This window comes from Hippoglossus stenolepis, chromosome 4 (genome assembly GCF_022539355.2).
Source record: "Hippoglossus stenolepis isolate QCI-W04-F060 chromosome 4, HSTE1.2, whole genome shotgun sequence".
In the NCBI taxonomy this organism is placed as follows: domain Eukaryota; kingdom Metazoa; phylum Chordata; class Actinopteri; order Pleuronectiformes; family Pleuronectidae; genus Hippoglossus; species Hippoglossus stenolepis.
Genome location: NC_061486.1, coordinates 20,578,599 through 20,595,121, shown reverse-complemented (window position 1 = coordinate 20,595,121; position 16,523 = coordinate 20,578,599). Strand labels below are relative to the sequence as shown.

The 16,523-nt window shown below is 42.1% G+C and overlaps 1 protein-coding gene across 1 annotated transcript in view; it reads left to right on the top strand.

Annotated features, from left to right (window-relative positions):
* sorl1 (sortilin-related receptor, L(DLR class) A repeats containing) overlaps nt 1–16,523 on the top strand; it is a 77,862-nt gene that overhangs the window by 49,149 nt on the left and 12,190 nt on the right. The window contains exons 12-36 of the mRNA XM_047339521.1: nt 188–276; nt 761–939; nt 2,170–2,356; nt 3,569–3,697; nt 3,979–4,064; nt 4,798–4,970; nt 5,484–5,615; nt 6,091–6,182; nt 6,674–6,920; nt 7,067–7,205; nt 7,374–7,547; nt 7,702–7,815; nt 7,912–8,034; nt 8,356–8,475; nt 8,742–8,867; nt 9,201–9,311; nt 10,361–10,492; nt 11,503–11,634; nt 11,772–11,906; nt 13,071–13,226; nt 13,633–13,800; nt 14,790–14,918; nt 15,169–15,295; nt 15,464–15,633; nt 16,332–16,444. Of these exons, the coding sequence (XP_047195477.1) occupies nt 188–276; nt 761–939; nt 2,170–2,356; nt 3,569–3,697; nt 3,979–4,064; nt 4,798–4,970; nt 5,484–5,615; nt 6,091–6,182; nt 6,674–6,920; nt 7,067–7,205; nt 7,374–7,547; nt 7,702–7,815; nt 7,912–8,034; nt 8,356–8,475; nt 8,742–8,867; nt 9,201–9,311; nt 10,361–10,492; nt 11,503–11,634; nt 11,772–11,906; nt 13,071–13,226; nt 13,633–13,800; nt 14,790–14,918; nt 15,169–15,295; nt 15,464–15,633; nt 16,332–16,444 (3,483 nt within the window). The remainder of the gene's footprint in view (nt 1–187; nt 277–760; nt 940–2,169; nt 2,357–3,568; nt 3,698–3,978; nt 4,065–4,797; nt 4,971–5,483; nt 5,616–6,090; nt 6,183–6,673; nt 6,921–7,066; nt 7,206–7,373; nt 7,548–7,701; nt 7,816–7,911; nt 8,035–8,355; nt 8,476–8,741; nt 8,868–9,200; nt 9,312–10,360; nt 10,493–11,502; nt 11,635–11,771; nt 11,907–13,070; nt 13,227–13,632; nt 13,801–14,789; nt 14,919–15,168; nt 15,296–15,463; nt 15,634–16,331; nt 16,445–16,523) is intronic.

Below are 16,523 nucleotides of genomic sequence, written 5' to 3'. Positions count from 1 at the left end.
CATACATTTGTTTTCGGTGTTGTTCTGTTGAACTCATCAAGGAAGTCAGGATTGTCTTCAGAATAGCTCTTTCAGATAAATTATGTATTTAAAAGACAAAATATGTCATGTCACAGAGAAATAGTCCTGTGGCCTATTATGCACAGTATGTTCTGAAAGTTAACTCTCCATGCTTCCTCTAATCCAGGCACTGGCAGGCCCTCATTTCTACACTTGGGGTGACCATGGTGGTATCCTGATGGCTATCGCACAAGGAGGCGCCACCACACATCTGAAGTAAGTCCAAATGAGGTGTTTTTTAATATTCTCCCAGTGGAGGAAGTCCATCTAATGTGAGCTCAGAAGCCGAATCTGCCATTCGGTTGGTTTTAGCAAAACAACAGTTTCAAACATAAAAACTAGAGAGGCTGGAAGGTTTCCACCTCAAATCCCCAAACAACTTGAGGGAATCTGGAGAGTGAAGCACATAAAGCAGCACAGGCCCCAGCGGACATGCTCATAAATAAGCAGGAGCAGATTGTAAGAATGTGAAGCAGCTTGATGTAGAGGGAACCAACAAAAATAAACCTTAAGTGAACAGAAGTGTAATAAAACAACTTTATGCCAACAGTAACACTGCAGGCTTCACAGGCAGGTGACACAATATATTTGCTTTGTTTACATGCAGAGATGATTCAGTTTTCCTTCCCCTGGCTACTCACTAACTGGGTTTGGTTTAAAAAACAAAGGATGAGTTAAATATCAGCCTTATCTCTGCCAGGTTCAGCACCAACGAAGGGGAGACTTGGACCGACTTTCAGTTCTCGGAGCGGGAGGTGTATGTTTACCAGCTACTGACGGAGCCGGGGGAGAAGAGCACCATCTTCACCATTTTCGGCTCCTACGCAAACCAGAGACACAGCTGGCTCATCGTTCAGGTCAACACTTCGGACGTTCTGGGTAGGTTCTAGAGCGAGGAGGACGTTGACGTGTAGAGAGAGGAAGGTAGACAATATAGTGTTATTCTTCGATGATTGGTTAAATCACATCAATAGCAACAATATTAATGCATGACTGATTTGCATTGTAACCTGTACAGTATAATTAAGCTACATCATCATAATGGGAGATCTTCTCAAAAATAGGGAGAGCAATATCGTTTAACACACAATCACAATTCAGGATTTGAAGAGTAATCTCTCTCTTTAGAATATCCAGACTCAAACCAACCGATGGACCTGGTTGTTTGTAGCTTTAAAAACACCAAATTACATTAGGTTTTGTTATGCTACACACTTAGGTCCCAACCTTTGCTTTGAAAAATCTCTGAGTGTGCAGAGCCAAACCACTGCCACACTACTGCTGTCAGGTCCTTTTTTTGGCACCAGCACCTTATTGAATAGTTTTTTAAGAACATCACACATTAGAGACCCTATGACAGAGACGTGATATATTTTGGGCCAATCAGCACAGTGATCTGGTAGGAAATCATTCTGTTAGTTTGTGAATGTATCGTGGATCCACCATTTTAATGTAGACCAAGTGTTGATGTCTGAAAAGTAGATTGTGGACTCCTTTAGGATCATCAGACAACTGCAGCTGTTTGAGATTTTTCCAGTTGGTCACACTTGTCACTGCAGTTTGCAGTTGGAGTTTGAATGTGTTTTTGTGATATTCAGCAGCCAAAAATGAAAAGCAAAAGAAAATCTTTACCATGTAGAAATTCATTGTGTGAGAACTTACAAATATTAAGCTTAGCTTAAGTTCAGCTATGAGCTATGACTCCAGTAGCAGCACACACACTTTGACAGAAAAGCCGTATGAAGTAGAGGCTTCTCGCCTGATGGTCAAGTCCCGATCTTCCCGAACTGCTCGACCTGCTGGCACAGGTGGCTGTCTCAGTCAGTGGTTCAAACACTGTGTGAAAGAGAGAGACAGACGAGGGACAGGAGAATACTATATATTACTAATAAGTTGCTACTAGTATGATGGATTATTATTATTGGATTAATACACATATTCTCAGGAGTTTTTTCACAGTTGTTAAATGTATAATTAAGGCTACTATACGTATGTTTGGAGGAGAAAGAAAATGAAAGCTCCTTGACAAATGGACCACCAGAGATCTTAGCAAGTAACTTAAGTTCCATGTCAACATCAAATATCTGTAGCCTTTCTTCTTTTCTCCAGGTGTTCCGTGTTTAGAGGCCGACTACAAGCGCTGGTCTCCGTCAGACGAGCACGGTAACGAGTGTCTGCTGGGCAGAGAGATAACGTTTAAGAGACGAGCTCCTCACGCTACATGCTTTAACGGAGAAGAGTTCGACCGGCCCGTCTCCATCTCTAACTGCTCGTGCACACGCCAGGACTATGAATGGTTAGGGACTCGCACAAGCACAAAACATGCATATGTGTCACTGAATCCCACTTTCATCAGTTGTTGTTGTGTAGTTTGTTGTTGGATAGCAAAGTGTCGAACCTCTGCATATGTGTTGTTCCCAGTGAATCGGCTGAAAGGAAACAACAAAGGTGCCATGAGACAGCATCTAGAAAAGCTGTTGTAAAAATATATACATAATGAATATTCATAATGAATTGTTAACTGAATCACACTGGTTTATCTCCACCTCATACTTCACGTGTCCCATTGCTGTGAAATCCCAGACTCAGGTGTTTACTATTCATCATGATCATCCTTGAAATGTCTCCACCTGACAAATTCACTGACATTTGTTTTTTAACTCAAACACAGAACTTTTTCATAACTATATGAGTTATAGTGACATATAGCCACAAACCATTCATTTACAAGTCACAAGTGAAGAGGATTGTTGATACAATATATATAAATATAGAGATATGCATTTTCTCATATATACTGTATTGGGCTGCATAAATGTCTAATTATTATTACATTTATTTACAAGGCCAAGGCCCAACGGTCCTTCAATTCAAGCTAATGCTTTAATCGAATTTCACACACCCATAGATATCAGTCCTCTTAATTTATTTAATCAAGATCCCTGAATTATTCCCTGGGAAAACAGTTAAAATGTCCAAAAAACCTTAAAAATACAAAAATGTAATGGGTTATGACCCAAATTGCATCCTTACAACAAGTTTCGTGGAGATCCTTCCTGTAGTTTTTGTCTAATCCTGTTTACAAACCAAACGACAAACGTGAAAACACAATCTCATTGCCTGAGGTAATAATTGGCAAACAGCTCTTTAAGCCAAGAGGAGGCAAATTCTCTCACAGCACATTATAATGACTTTGCACAAATGATTATAAGAGCTGAAAAAGAAAATCTATATTCATTAGCTCTAATGTGTCTGCGACTTCTTGTCTTATTAGAAGTAGATGGAACTGACTGGCTGATAGCTGACTCTTTCATTTCATTTAAATACTGGCAACACAATACATTACAACCCAAGCCCACTCTGCACATTTTGATTGCTCCCATCACAACTCATCAGGAGTCGGTTTTGAAATGCACATCAGGCGCCGCCAACAATCCGAGGTCAGAAGTTAACTGTGGTTGCTTCTTCTCTTCTTCTCTTCTCATCCTCCTCCTGTTCCTCTTTCCAGTGACTACGGCTTCAAGCTGAGTGAAGACCTGTCTCTGCAGGTGTGTGTGCCGGACCCCGAGTTCCTTGGTGACCTCTATGCTCCTCCGGTCCCGTGTCCTGTTGGTACCACCTACCGGCGCAGCAAAGGGTGAGCTCCAGTTATCTGACTTAACACTTGTCGAATATGCAGACTCCATTCTTTTGTGTGGTTTAATGTCAGCTGAACCATTAACCATTGAACCATTAAAACAACACTGAGGTGAGTTAGAAGGTTAAATCTCATTTTCACCATACCATAGTTATAAGGAAATAAAATTATCTGTTTCTACCGTGTAGATTCCTTTCTACTTGTTTAATGCAAACAAGCGTTCGTTCTCCTTAGATTACTGCTATTAAGTAAGAACATGTTTGTTGTTGTTGCTGCTGCAGCTACAGGAGGGTTCCAGGCGACAGTTGTAATGGAGGAGATGTGGAGTCGAGGCTGGATGGAGAGATGCTGCCTTGTCCTGTCGGAGGTAAAACTGCACTTAATTCGATTTTTTTTTTTTTAAATTGAACAGAGCTCTTCGCATGGAATGACACCCTTTGAAGTTTTCTAATACATTTATTGTATTTGAATCATTGAGGCATTCCCTCTCTCAAGAAAATGTACAAATAATGAAATCCTTCATTTTTCACTCACATGTTTTCTCTATTTCCTCCTTTTCTTGCACATGGACAGAGTAAAGTCTAATACCAGCTGTTTTAGCGTTTACTGCATTTAAAATTTCTAAAAAATTGCCATTGAATTTAATGTGCTGTTACTTGTCAGCAACAGACTAATTCAGATGGACTTGTACATTACCTTTATCTATCCAGGAATTACAATAACTAAGATAAATCACACTAGTTACAAAGTACAAAAGTAAGTCTATTGTGAGAGAAGATGTCATTTTGATTGAAAACCTCTGGTGGGATGAATGTGAAAGTGAAGATTTTATGGTCTGTCTGTTCGAGTAAAAGCGAGTCAATAAATTAATCTGAATTTGGATAATTTAGAATCTGAAATTCTATATTGTTATTGTATGAACAATTTCTATCACCAAAAAGTATCTCACATCATGGGGAAATGTTGTAAGAGATCATTTAAAATTGATTCAATCGTCCTGGTGTACTGGACAAACTACAACACTTATCAAACATGTTTGTTAATGTGTGTGTGTCTGTGTGTGTCTCTTCTCATCACTCCTGTCTCTTGTGTTCCTGCAGAGAGTAACGAGTTCATCCTGTACGCGGTGAGGAACTCCATCCACCGGTACGACCTGGCCACCGGCACAGACCAGGCCCTGCCTCTGGCCGGACTCAGGGAGGCTGTGGCTCTGGACTTTGACTATGACAAGAACTGTCTTTACTGGGCCGACATCTCACTGGACACCATACAGGTGAGTTTTCAGACATGAGCTTCAGAGAATGTCTTCTCAACTGGATCCCGACTTTCCCCTGAAGTTTGCCTGTCACACATGAACAACGCAGCAAGAGATTCTCCGCTCAGACATGTTCACAACAACACAGAAATATATATTGGGGTTTTATTAGTTTTTTGTTTTTCCATTTCTGCATCTGTTGTGGGTTAGAAGTGTCATCAACACATTACTCAATCGCGGTGAATCATGCGAAGGATCTCCTTCTGTGTTCTTGGCTCATTCGGACATTCTCCAGGGTTTTTACTAGCGGGCTGGCTGGAACTCGTTTATACGAGTTCAGAGACCTGAGGAGAGCTTGTTTATCAAACACAGTTTTGCTCAAATGTCAACCTGTCCAGATGGAATATTCTTTGCTTATGAAATAAACATGACTGTTACAGCTCAGCGTTAATGCGCCATCTCTCATTTTCCGTAACTATACACAAGGTTTCACACGTAGGGTCCTGTTGACTGTCTCTCTTTCTCCCGCAGCGTCTGTGTCTGAACGGCAGTACAGGTCAGGAGGTCGTGGTGAGGAAGGACCTTCAGAACGTAGAGGCCCTGACCTTTGACCCCATCAGCCGACTGCTCTACTGGGTTGATGCTGGAGCGCAGAAGATTGAGGTATGGAGGTGTTGTGTATGTGTTTGTCCATATACAGTAAGCAATCAGCACAGATAACAGATAGGATGGGCAGTACAACAATATCAACAATCATCGCAGTATTATTTTCATCAATAGTATTTTAAGAGAAGTCCAATATATATCCATATGATGTTTATGCATAGTGTAAGCACAGTGAGGAGATATAACACAGAATTGTTCTACCTCAGATCTGGAAAATGTTTTGTTGTTTAACAAGTGTTTGTCATAAAGAAGAGTTTAAACCACAACCTTCACTCAGGAGCAAAAATCTGACTTTAAACTTTAAAGGAAATAATGGTTATCGCAATAATTATCGATAGCGACTGACCAATAACCTGATACAAACGTTCTTCAATGAGATCATTTTGTCCTTCATCCAAAGGTTATGTGAGCTCCAACTCTGAACATGATGAATATATACAATATATACACTTCACTGTTGTTGTGTTTGAAGGTCTCTAACCCTGATGGAGATTTGCGCCACACCCTGCTCAATTCGTCTATCCTGGAACATCCCCGTGCTCTGGTTCTGCTTCCTGGAGAAAGGTTAACGCGCACACACACACACACACACACACACACACACACACACACACACACACACACACACACACACGCACACACCACACACACACACACACACACACACACACACACACACACACACACACACACACACACACACACACACACACACACACACACACACACACACACACACACACACACACACAGTTTTTCATTTATTACTGGCTTTATATTTGGTTCAGCAAATTAATTAATTCACTATTCTCTCCTTTCTGCTGTTTCTTATTAAAGGAAGATAAGGTCAAGACGCTTGTATTTGTGAGGAAGGAGTCACTGTACTCTATTAAATCAAATCTTTAATCAACCTTTATTATAATAAAGAAATATATAATGTTTCAAACTTTATCACAAATTTGGAAACATTAACAAACAGGTTAAAGTGTCCATTTAATGCTTTTAGATAAAGTTAAATTACTTCCAGTCAAATTCATCCTGTCAACTTCCCACAGTCTGATGTTCTGGACGGACTGGGGGGACCGAGCCGCCGGTGTTTACCGGAGCTACATGGATGGAACCAATGTGTCGTGCATTGTGTCAGATGGTGTCCGATGGCCCAATGGGATCACAGCTGACGACCACTGGCTCTATTGGACCGAAGCGTACAGCGACCGCATTGAGAGGGCCAACTTCACCGGGGGCCAGCGGAGCGTCCTCATGGAGGGGCTGCCCCACCCGTATGCCATTGCTGTCTTCAAAGTAAGCCAGTATAAACCATTAAAAATCTTTTAATCTGCTTACAGTTTTGTATAAGACAAAGTTGGTTTACATCTTACACCAAAAATGTAATGAAACCAGTTTTTTTTAGCTTTAATAATTCTCTCTGTGTTGAATGATCATTTTAGAATGACCTATACTGGGACGACTGGTCCAGAATGGGAATTTTCAAAGCTCCAAAAGCTGGTTCCCAGAGCAATGAGCTGATTGTTGGCAGACTAACTGGAGTCATGGACCTCAAGATCTTCTACAAGGGGAAGAATCGAGGTGAGGATCAAAGCTTAACTGTAAAAATAGGAATAAGTAAAATGTCCAGTTTCAGATACAAATGTATGAACACACACTGTCTTAGTTATGGCTAAGGTTAAAGATCACAATTATCTACTTTAAGAAATGCTGTATTAGTATCCACACTATCTTGAATATGTCCACCAGGTCATAACGCCTGCGCCGACCAGCCCTGCAGCCTGCTCTGTCTGCCTCAGCCCGGCCACAGGCACACCTGTGTCTGCCCAGACGGCACTCCCACTGTGACCATGCCCAACGGTGAGCTGCAGTGCCAGTGTCCCTCCAACTACCAGCTGCAAAACAACACCTGCGTCAAGACTGGTGAGACTAAAGCAAGTGCTGCAGGATCATTGTGATCATGTGCAGTGGGATACTATGTGATCTTGTGTCTGTTGGAAATGAGGCTTTCGTGTCAGAGGGAAAACTGGCTGATGAATTAGTTGTGTGCATTTAATCCTTCTTTTCCTCCAATCAGAGCATAGCTGTTTACCCAACCAGTACCGCTGCTCCAATGGCCGATGTATCAGCAGCATCTGGAAGTGCGACAGCGACAATGACTGCGGAGACATGAGTGATGAGCAGGAGTGTCGTACGTATCCAACAGCATCACCTTGCTCACAGTGTTGGGGGGGGAAAGGGGACCACACATATTTATTTGTCTTTGTTTGTGTCCTTCTACTTTAAGCTACTACAACATGTGACCCATCCAACCAGTTTCGCTGCGTGGCCTCAGGATCCTGCATCCCCCTGGCCTTTAGATGTGACCACGAAGACGACTGTGGAGACAACAGTGATGAGGACCACTGTGGTAAGATACGGTGCTGGCTGGTGTCAATTCTCTGCGCAGCTGTTTATAGCCTCAGCAAATATACACTGGAGGTGCTGACAGACATGTTACAATAATGTTACGTATGTTATGTTAACATGGTGTTTTTTTGTAGATGTTAACAAACAAAAGTGGAAAATATTGGACTCCATGAAATAGCCACATATGAAAAGTAAAATCTTGATTCGGTGAAACAGATGACATCATTTAAAAATATATTTACGGGAGTACTTAAATATTGCAATAAATTCTGCTTACAGACCGTTATGTGGACATTTTTTGTGGTTTGTTAACTTTTCTCAGAGTCTCACCAGTGTGGCCCTGGGGAGTTCACGTGTGCACGAGGAGTTTGTATCCGTGAGGCGTGGAGGTGTGATGGAGACAATGACTGCAGAGACTGGTCAGACGAGGCCAACTGCACAGGTGACTGACACCAGTCTAACACCAGTCAGGAGGTCTAACACCAGTCATGAAAAGAGCCATTTTTATCCACAGCAAAGTCACAGTATTTAAACAAATAGTTGTGCACTTAATGAGGTACACATCCACTGCCTTTAGATCTGCTTGTGCAAATGCTTCACATCACTGCATGATCAAAGAAATACTATTTACATTCTAGACCAAATGTGTGAAACATCGTAGTACTGTTATCACCCTCAACCTTATTATCGCTCTGTGTTTGTCCCTAGTTGGCCACCATACATGTGAGGCCAGTAGCTTCCAGTGTCACACAGGTCACTGTATCCCACAGCGCTGGATGTGTGACGGTGACGACGACTGTCAGGACGACTCAGATGAAGACCCTCGATATTGTGGTGAGTCAGCAACACACACAATTTCACACATACTCAACACAAGGCGTCCTGTCAATGGTAGTACTAGATGTTCACTTAAAATGTGTTATTGTTGTTCTCTATAAAATGTATTTAGAATTTATTGACATTGGCCTGTATTTCTAGAACTATGTAATTTGGGCTATTGGTCCTTAAAGCTATAAAAGCTGCGGTCTGCGTCACCTCGACGCTTAGCTACATTTTTGGGGAGTTGCTTTTCTTGTAGCTGTTTTTGATGTAGCCATCCAAAACAGCTACAAGAAAAGCAATGGTTCTCTGTTAGCGGTAATATTTCATTTAAATTGCGTGTTTCAGATGGAACTCGGTGTAAAGGCTTCCTCTGCTCCAATGACACCTGCCTGCCAGCGACCGCACACTGCAACGGCATCCAGGAGTGTCCAGACGGCGCTGATGAGCACAACTGTGGTGAGAGATTACTTTAGTTTGGAGGGAGAGACATGATAGGTCAAAAATCGTACCCCTCCTCTAAGTCTTAATTCAGCCAATTATAAAACCTAAACATAGAAATAATACACATATATTTAGATTCATTCAGTCTGTCTTATACACTCTTTACGGAGACTATTGTCCTGTACAACAACAATAACATTTAAAAAGAGTCATCCAGTGATACATCAATAGGTATAAAGCAAACAGAAACTGGTAATAGATAAGTGAGCATACATTTAATCGTGGCAGCTTGGCAAAATGTAAACAAAGTTAATATGGGAGATACACTGCTGTCAGAATACATTGTAATTATAGGGTACATATTCAAATATGTAGCAGTCATTTTTTGTGTTGCACGTATACTGATACAAGAAAAGGTGTCGCGATACCCAGCCATTAAAAACGTTACAATACTATTATAAGTATCGATACTTTATGAATGATGCCCGGGGCACAGCGGCTGCAGAACGGCTGGATGTTGCTGTTGTCAGTTCACACCAGCTGCTGATGAGCCTCGGTTCTGCAGTATAGCTGCTACTGTCAGCGCTGTTTTTACACAGTTTTTATACTGAAGATGACCATAAATGTGTGAGTAAGTGTGTGTGTGTGTGAGAGAGAGAGAGAGAGAGACTACTGCCCATCACCTAAAGTTCTTTATGTTAACTTTTAATATAACTACAGCCTTTTCTGAGGTTTCTGGTATAACTACAGTATTTCCTTGAATAAAAGTTGTCCCGTGTACTCAAATAAACACCAGTACTATACAGTATGAAGCCGTGCATCTTCCGCTGCAGCAAAATATTTCACATTAATGGCTTTCACTCCATGCAGGCGGACCTGCTGCACCACCCCTCACCATAACGCTCCAGGGATGTCTGTGTTGTTGTGAACGCTTCTGATCGCAGAGTCTCCTGCTGCGTTCTTCATGTGTGAAAGTTGTTCATGTGTGAAAAGTGCTTTAGTCAATTGCTGTCGGTGGACCATGAGTCATTTTTGCATTTTGCTTTGTTTCCTCTCACCCACAGATCCCCTGTGTACTCGCTACATGGAGTTTGTATGTAAGAACCGAGCCCAGTGTCTGTTTCAGTCTCTGGTTTGTGATGGGATCAAACACTGTGAAGATGGATCAGATGAGGACGCTGGGTATGCTGGATGTGGTGAGGAACACTCAACGTGTCTGTACTGTAGCCCTCCACTGTAGCACTGTATGATCCTTGGAAAACCCCAGAAAGAACTTTTTCAACAAAGCAGATCCAGACATGAGGGCAACATGATTTCACTTTTCCAGCTTGCTGTAAAATATACAGAATCTGTTTATAGAAAACACAGTTTTTCCATGTTTATTTACTTAAAATAAGGGACAGGATCTAAGTCTGCAGTTCTCAAAAACTCTGCATCTGCAGCGCTTGAACTGATGTTTGCCAAGAGCAGCACTGACACTGCACAGTTAACAAGAGAAGGAGATGTGTTTACACTGGGCTTGTCACACACCTGTGCACCTGAACAGTGACTCGTTAAATCAATGTTGTGCATCAGCAGGGCGTGAAAGTTTAAATCTGTTTACATTTCAACGAGTTATACCAGCTGCTCTGTCTGGAACTTATTGTTTTCTTGGGCCCAAACATGTTTCATCAGTATCAGATCATCTGATCATATTTCGCTCTGATTTCATTCATTTAAACCGACTGGAACCAAAATAAGACATGTGGTTTATAACTTGTTTATGATAAGTGAAGGGAAAAAGTAGACAATATTGTTGATTAAATTAGGATTTTATTTTATTTATATTATGTTTTCGGGTTGTCTGCCCGTAAATTAAAACTTGCTTTCGTACATGCATCCTGTTTTTGCGAACGCGATATTTCCCAGAAAGTCTTGAAGGAATTTCTTCACACAAATATTCACTTTCGGTAGACCTAAGTGAAAATCCAGATCCAGTGAATTTAAACGTGGTTTCATAAGGGGACTGTTGGGCCTTGGCGGAGGTATGCATTCTACTGAGTGACATTCTAGTTGTCAGCTGTGTCATTGTGTATCATTACCTCGCTGTATTCTATCTGTATTTATCTGAGCCCTGTTGTTATGAAGCTGTTGCACCAATTCTGTCACCTACGGATAATGAAATTGAAAACCAGTCATCTAAATGCGCTTGTGTGTTTCCTGTCAGCCACATCGTCTGAGTTTGGCAAAGTGTGTGACGCCTACACCTTTCAGTGTGCCAACGGAGTGTGTGTGAGCCTGGAGTGGAAGTGCGATGGCATGGACGACTGCGGGGACTACTCTGACGAAGCCAACTGTGGTGAGGGAGGAAGACTTTATGCACAAATATTAATTCAATGGATTACACTGTGTGCATATGATATTTAGTTTTACTAATTAGTCCTAAAATGGAGAGTTGTAGTTGTCTGATGCTAACAGTTGCTCCGTGTGCTGCAGCTGCTCCCACTGAGGTTCCCGGCTGCTCGAGGTATTTCCAGTTTGAGTGTCGAAATGGACGCTGTATTCCCACGTGGTGGAAGTGTGATGGGGAAAACGACTGTGGGGACTGGTCTGACGAGGCCCAGTGTACAGGTAAGCCTGCTTCTTTTTTAATAGCAACCCTTGGTTTGACTCAGTTTTCGATCACTGCTGTAGTTTATTTGAGGACATAGAAGAAGACATGTTCAACCCGGTCCACAGAGTGACGGTCCACTGATTTACCCCACTGACTGCTTAAGAGCACTGGTTTATTCAAATTTTTTATCAATATCGAAAGTATTGCTAATAAGTTGATATATGCAATCCACATTCAGACAGACAGACGAATGTTTGGGCAATCAGTAGGTAGATGTTTGGATGTTAGTGGTGGCTGCCTTGCGCATTCTATGAACTTCTAAATAATAATTTTTATACATACATATATCAGTATTTGTCGTAGTCACTGCGTTCACATGCATTAAAGTATCCCGATTATTATCTGGTTTATGTGTAATGTAAATGTAATATCCCCGTTTCAGTATCCTGGAATAGCCCCTATCCTGGTTTACTACCCTGGATACTGGTGCATGTATACATTTTATTGTTTCTGAATGCTGCTGACTGGTGCTTGTGCTGTTGTTTTGTCCGGCCTCAAGAACGGTTCAACTGTGACACACTTGTGGTAAAAAGATGCTCATATGGACATTTTCTCACTGAATTTCATAATGACGACCCGATTCCACCAGGCACGGCTGCCAAATGTTTATCCACTATGCCCTGGTTCTCTGTGGTGGCAGTAACATCACCACGCCAGCCAAAGTGTTTCATATTTGCTGTTGCTCTCATCTCCCATAAGGATGCGAATTCCACAACGTGATGTTGGCATTTAATAGAGCTTAGCCCACTATAAGCCATTGCTGCCTCATTTTTAATAGCATCCATACAGGAATCAAAATTGCCGGTAGGCTGTGTTGTTGTGGGTGTGCTTGCTTGCACACACAGTGATAAGTAAGTGGGATACTTGTATTCATCATGTATACAGAGATATGAAGAACCAGATTTTCCCATGTTCCATGTAAATACCACATCCCGAATATGAATAAACCAGGATAAGCCTCATAACCGGGATACCAGTGCACATCTAAACACAGTCAGAGTCATATCTATATTGGTGTTTTTACTACCCTTACGTTACGTAGCTCTCTCTGTAATAATTTTCTGTTTGGAAACATTTTTATAAAAAACACCGTCATTTAACTTTAATATCCACCTTTGCAGGCGGTGTTACTCCTCACACTGTGGCCCCTGGTCCCTCTACCTGCGCCCCCAACCGCTTCCACTGTGTCCACTCTGGAGCTTGCATCATCAACACCTGGGTGTGTGACGGCTACGCTGACTGTCCCCATGGCAGCGACGAGCTCGGATGTCCCACAGGTACCAACTCTGCCGATGGGTATCCACTGGTTCCCTCATAATACATGAAGCTCTTTACCGTGAATGACAGAGAGGTGCCAACGAACATCAGCCTCTCCCTCCCACCTGCACCACCACTTCCACTCTCAGGACAGGCTTAAAAATATGTTGAAAACATACAATACACATATGTTATTATAATGAACTTCAAAGGATAAAAAAATAAAACAGAAAAGCCCCGTCATTAAGTAAGAAAACGGCAGCAGTTTCTACAGGTCATATTTTTGTGATTTCTTGATAAATGTATTTATTTTTGGAAATTAATTCTAGCAGCTTAGCAATATATCTTAATTAAGCTGAATAAAGACCCATAAACCAATAAGTTCATTAAAACACACTTCTGTACTTTGTCTTTCTCTGAGAGCAGTTAATGGCAGTGTGACGCAGGCTCCAGTGCCCACCCACGCCTCTCCAGCTCCTGGCCGTTGCAGTCGCGGTCAGTTTCTTTGTCGCAGAACCCCGCGCTGCATCCCCGACTGGCAGCGCTGCGATGGACAGCTCCACTGCGAGGACGGCTCTGATGAAGCCCACTGCCGTGAGTCTCACCGGTGGTGGTGTAGAAAATGTTTTTTAAATATAAGGATGCAGGATGGATTCAGATTTATATGTATATACATATTCTGTGAATGTGAGTCTAATTCACACATTTAAATCTCCTGAGAATAATTTGAGATCAGCTTTAGTTTTTTTTTGTAGGATAAAAATGACCAAATTATTAATGTTGAATGATAAAAGAAACTTGCAGCTTTGTGCCAACTTGTTTACCTGACATATAAACTGTATATTATGGTCAGGATTTGGCAAACCCAGTGACACATTATTTTTCCTTTTCTTTTTTGGGGGGAAATTCTACCTAAACAGAATGTTGTGAGCAGAATTAAACAGAATTAGTGCAGCAGAGCAATGACACTAGACACTGGAGTAAATCTACCGCACACACTCTCTGTAGAGACTTTCACAACAGACTAAACATATGATCTGGCTCAGACAACAACATGTCTGAGCTGAAGCCGTTCTGTTAATAGAATGATTAAAATGTTCTCCTGAACTTAGTGCAGCTTTGATCTGAAGCTACTAGAGTGTGGCCACCTGACCTGAGCCCTCAACGGATTTGGACAACAATTTCGAAATTATATTTGGCTTCAGGTCAGATTCAGTCATTTTGGCTCTACTTAGTTTTTTATGCTGCACATGCCTGAAATCTGTGAAAATATCCGGAACCGATCCGGTTCGGACTGAATGCCTGTCCGGGTCAGGTCAGACTCGGCTAATATTCTGTTGGGCTTGGTTGGATTCGGCTAGCACAAGTGCTTGTTTTGTATTTAGCTTAAATGTATAACGTCTGTTCTGTTTTTCATTAACATAAGCACATTGTGTTTGTCTGTACTCGAGAAGAAAGACAAGTAGTTAAGGAGTCACACACTTTTTCTTGAAACTGTACAGTGTAGTATATCAGATGCAGACAATGCAATAATAAAAATACAATCTTTTCCTCTCTCTGTTTCACCTCCCGTGGCTGTTCAGCCACCCGTGGGCCTCTGTTCTGTGCCAACGGGACTCGCTGTTCTGATGGTGAAGCCTGTGTGCTGGACAGCGAGCTGTGTGACGGCTTCTTGGACTGCTCCGACCACAGCGACGAGGACAACTGCACCTGTAGGTCCCCACTTTTACGGTCACCATGACCAAGTTAATCAAACTTAGCCCCTGGACATGTTAGATGATGCTTCATGATAACATACTTAAAAACATCACACATGAACCATTAAAGCTGCTGGTCGTTAATGTGTCAATGTGTCACCATGCATTGTAGTTTAATAGCGGTGCAATGTTGCCACCTACTGGTTGTTAGTGTGCACTTGGGTTGTATGCCACTAAACTCATTTAACTCTCCTCCCACCACCAGTGGACACCCTGGCTTACAAAATTCGGAACCTCCAGTGGGCACCAGACATTTTAGGCGCCATCACTCTGACCTGGTCTCGTCCCAAGAACCTTCCCCTGGATTCCTGCTACTTCCTTATCTACTACAGGTGAATCCCTCTGCTACCAGTCTCCTGATAATGTTGAAGTTCACCTGTTGAATGTTTCTGGAGCTTTCTCCCACTGCCCAGAATACAATGCTGAGCAATGCTCCCGGCACAGTGCCGTGTGTCGCCCCTGCTGCCTTCATGTCTCTCCTCTCTTGTTTCCGTCTCCAGACTTGTGGGCGTGCAGCAGTGGACCATCATGGACACTCACAGTAACAAGACCAGCTACAAACTGACTGTGCTGAAGCCAGACACCACCTACCACGTGAAGGTGCTCACTCAGTGTCTCAGCAAGCTGCACAAGACCAACGAGGTGATCCCAGTCAGGACGCCAGAAGGAGGTGAGGATCACGTGACCGATGTACAGGAGGCTGGTTTACTGTCAGTGACCTCAGTATTTTCACTTAACCTCTATGAAATCATATCTGAAATCATACTGGTCGATATCATAACCTTTTAGCTAAAACCAGGACATTGCTGTCACTTTTCACCTTATTTCAATAAAGTAAACACATAAAAGTACAGAAGAAGTCACAGCTCTAGCACAGGATGTGGAGTTACATTTCAAATGAAGATTATAAACAAAATAGACTAAATATTTTTTACAGCCTTTGAATTTATAGAGAAATCTGTCAATGTAATTCTAGCCTGTTTCATCAGTGCCAAGAAGTCCGGCTTTTTACCGGTACATTTATGATTTTGAAATTGAGAGCTCAGAACTACTCGCCATTAAGCAACAGAAAGGGTTCACTTGTTATCCCTGTCTCTAAATTACAGGGTTGTTCAGGTAACTGTGACAGCAAATAATCAGCTCTCTCAGGTTTTGCAGAGGGAACATGTCCTCTCCTAATGTCTCTTGATTTTGTTGTTTTTCTGAGAGCAGGAAATAAGAAGACTCACTGTGGAGTTAACTATTGTAGCATCAGAAATTGACATGTCATTAGTTCGATGTAGTTTAACACAAATCAAACCCATTTAGTGTGCTTCTTCTAATCGATACTTAATTTATAATGAATGTCTGTGTGTGTGTGCGCCTCAGTGCCTGATCCTCCCCGGAACCTGCAGCTGTCCTGTGATAACGGCGAGGATGGGACAGTGGAGGTCTCCTGGAGTCCTCCTGACAAAGGACACGGCCTCATCAGGGAATACATCGTAAGTGATTTTCCTCTGAAGAAACTACATGTCCAATTAGAGTCCGAATATTTAATGAAACTAACGATACTGTCACCAA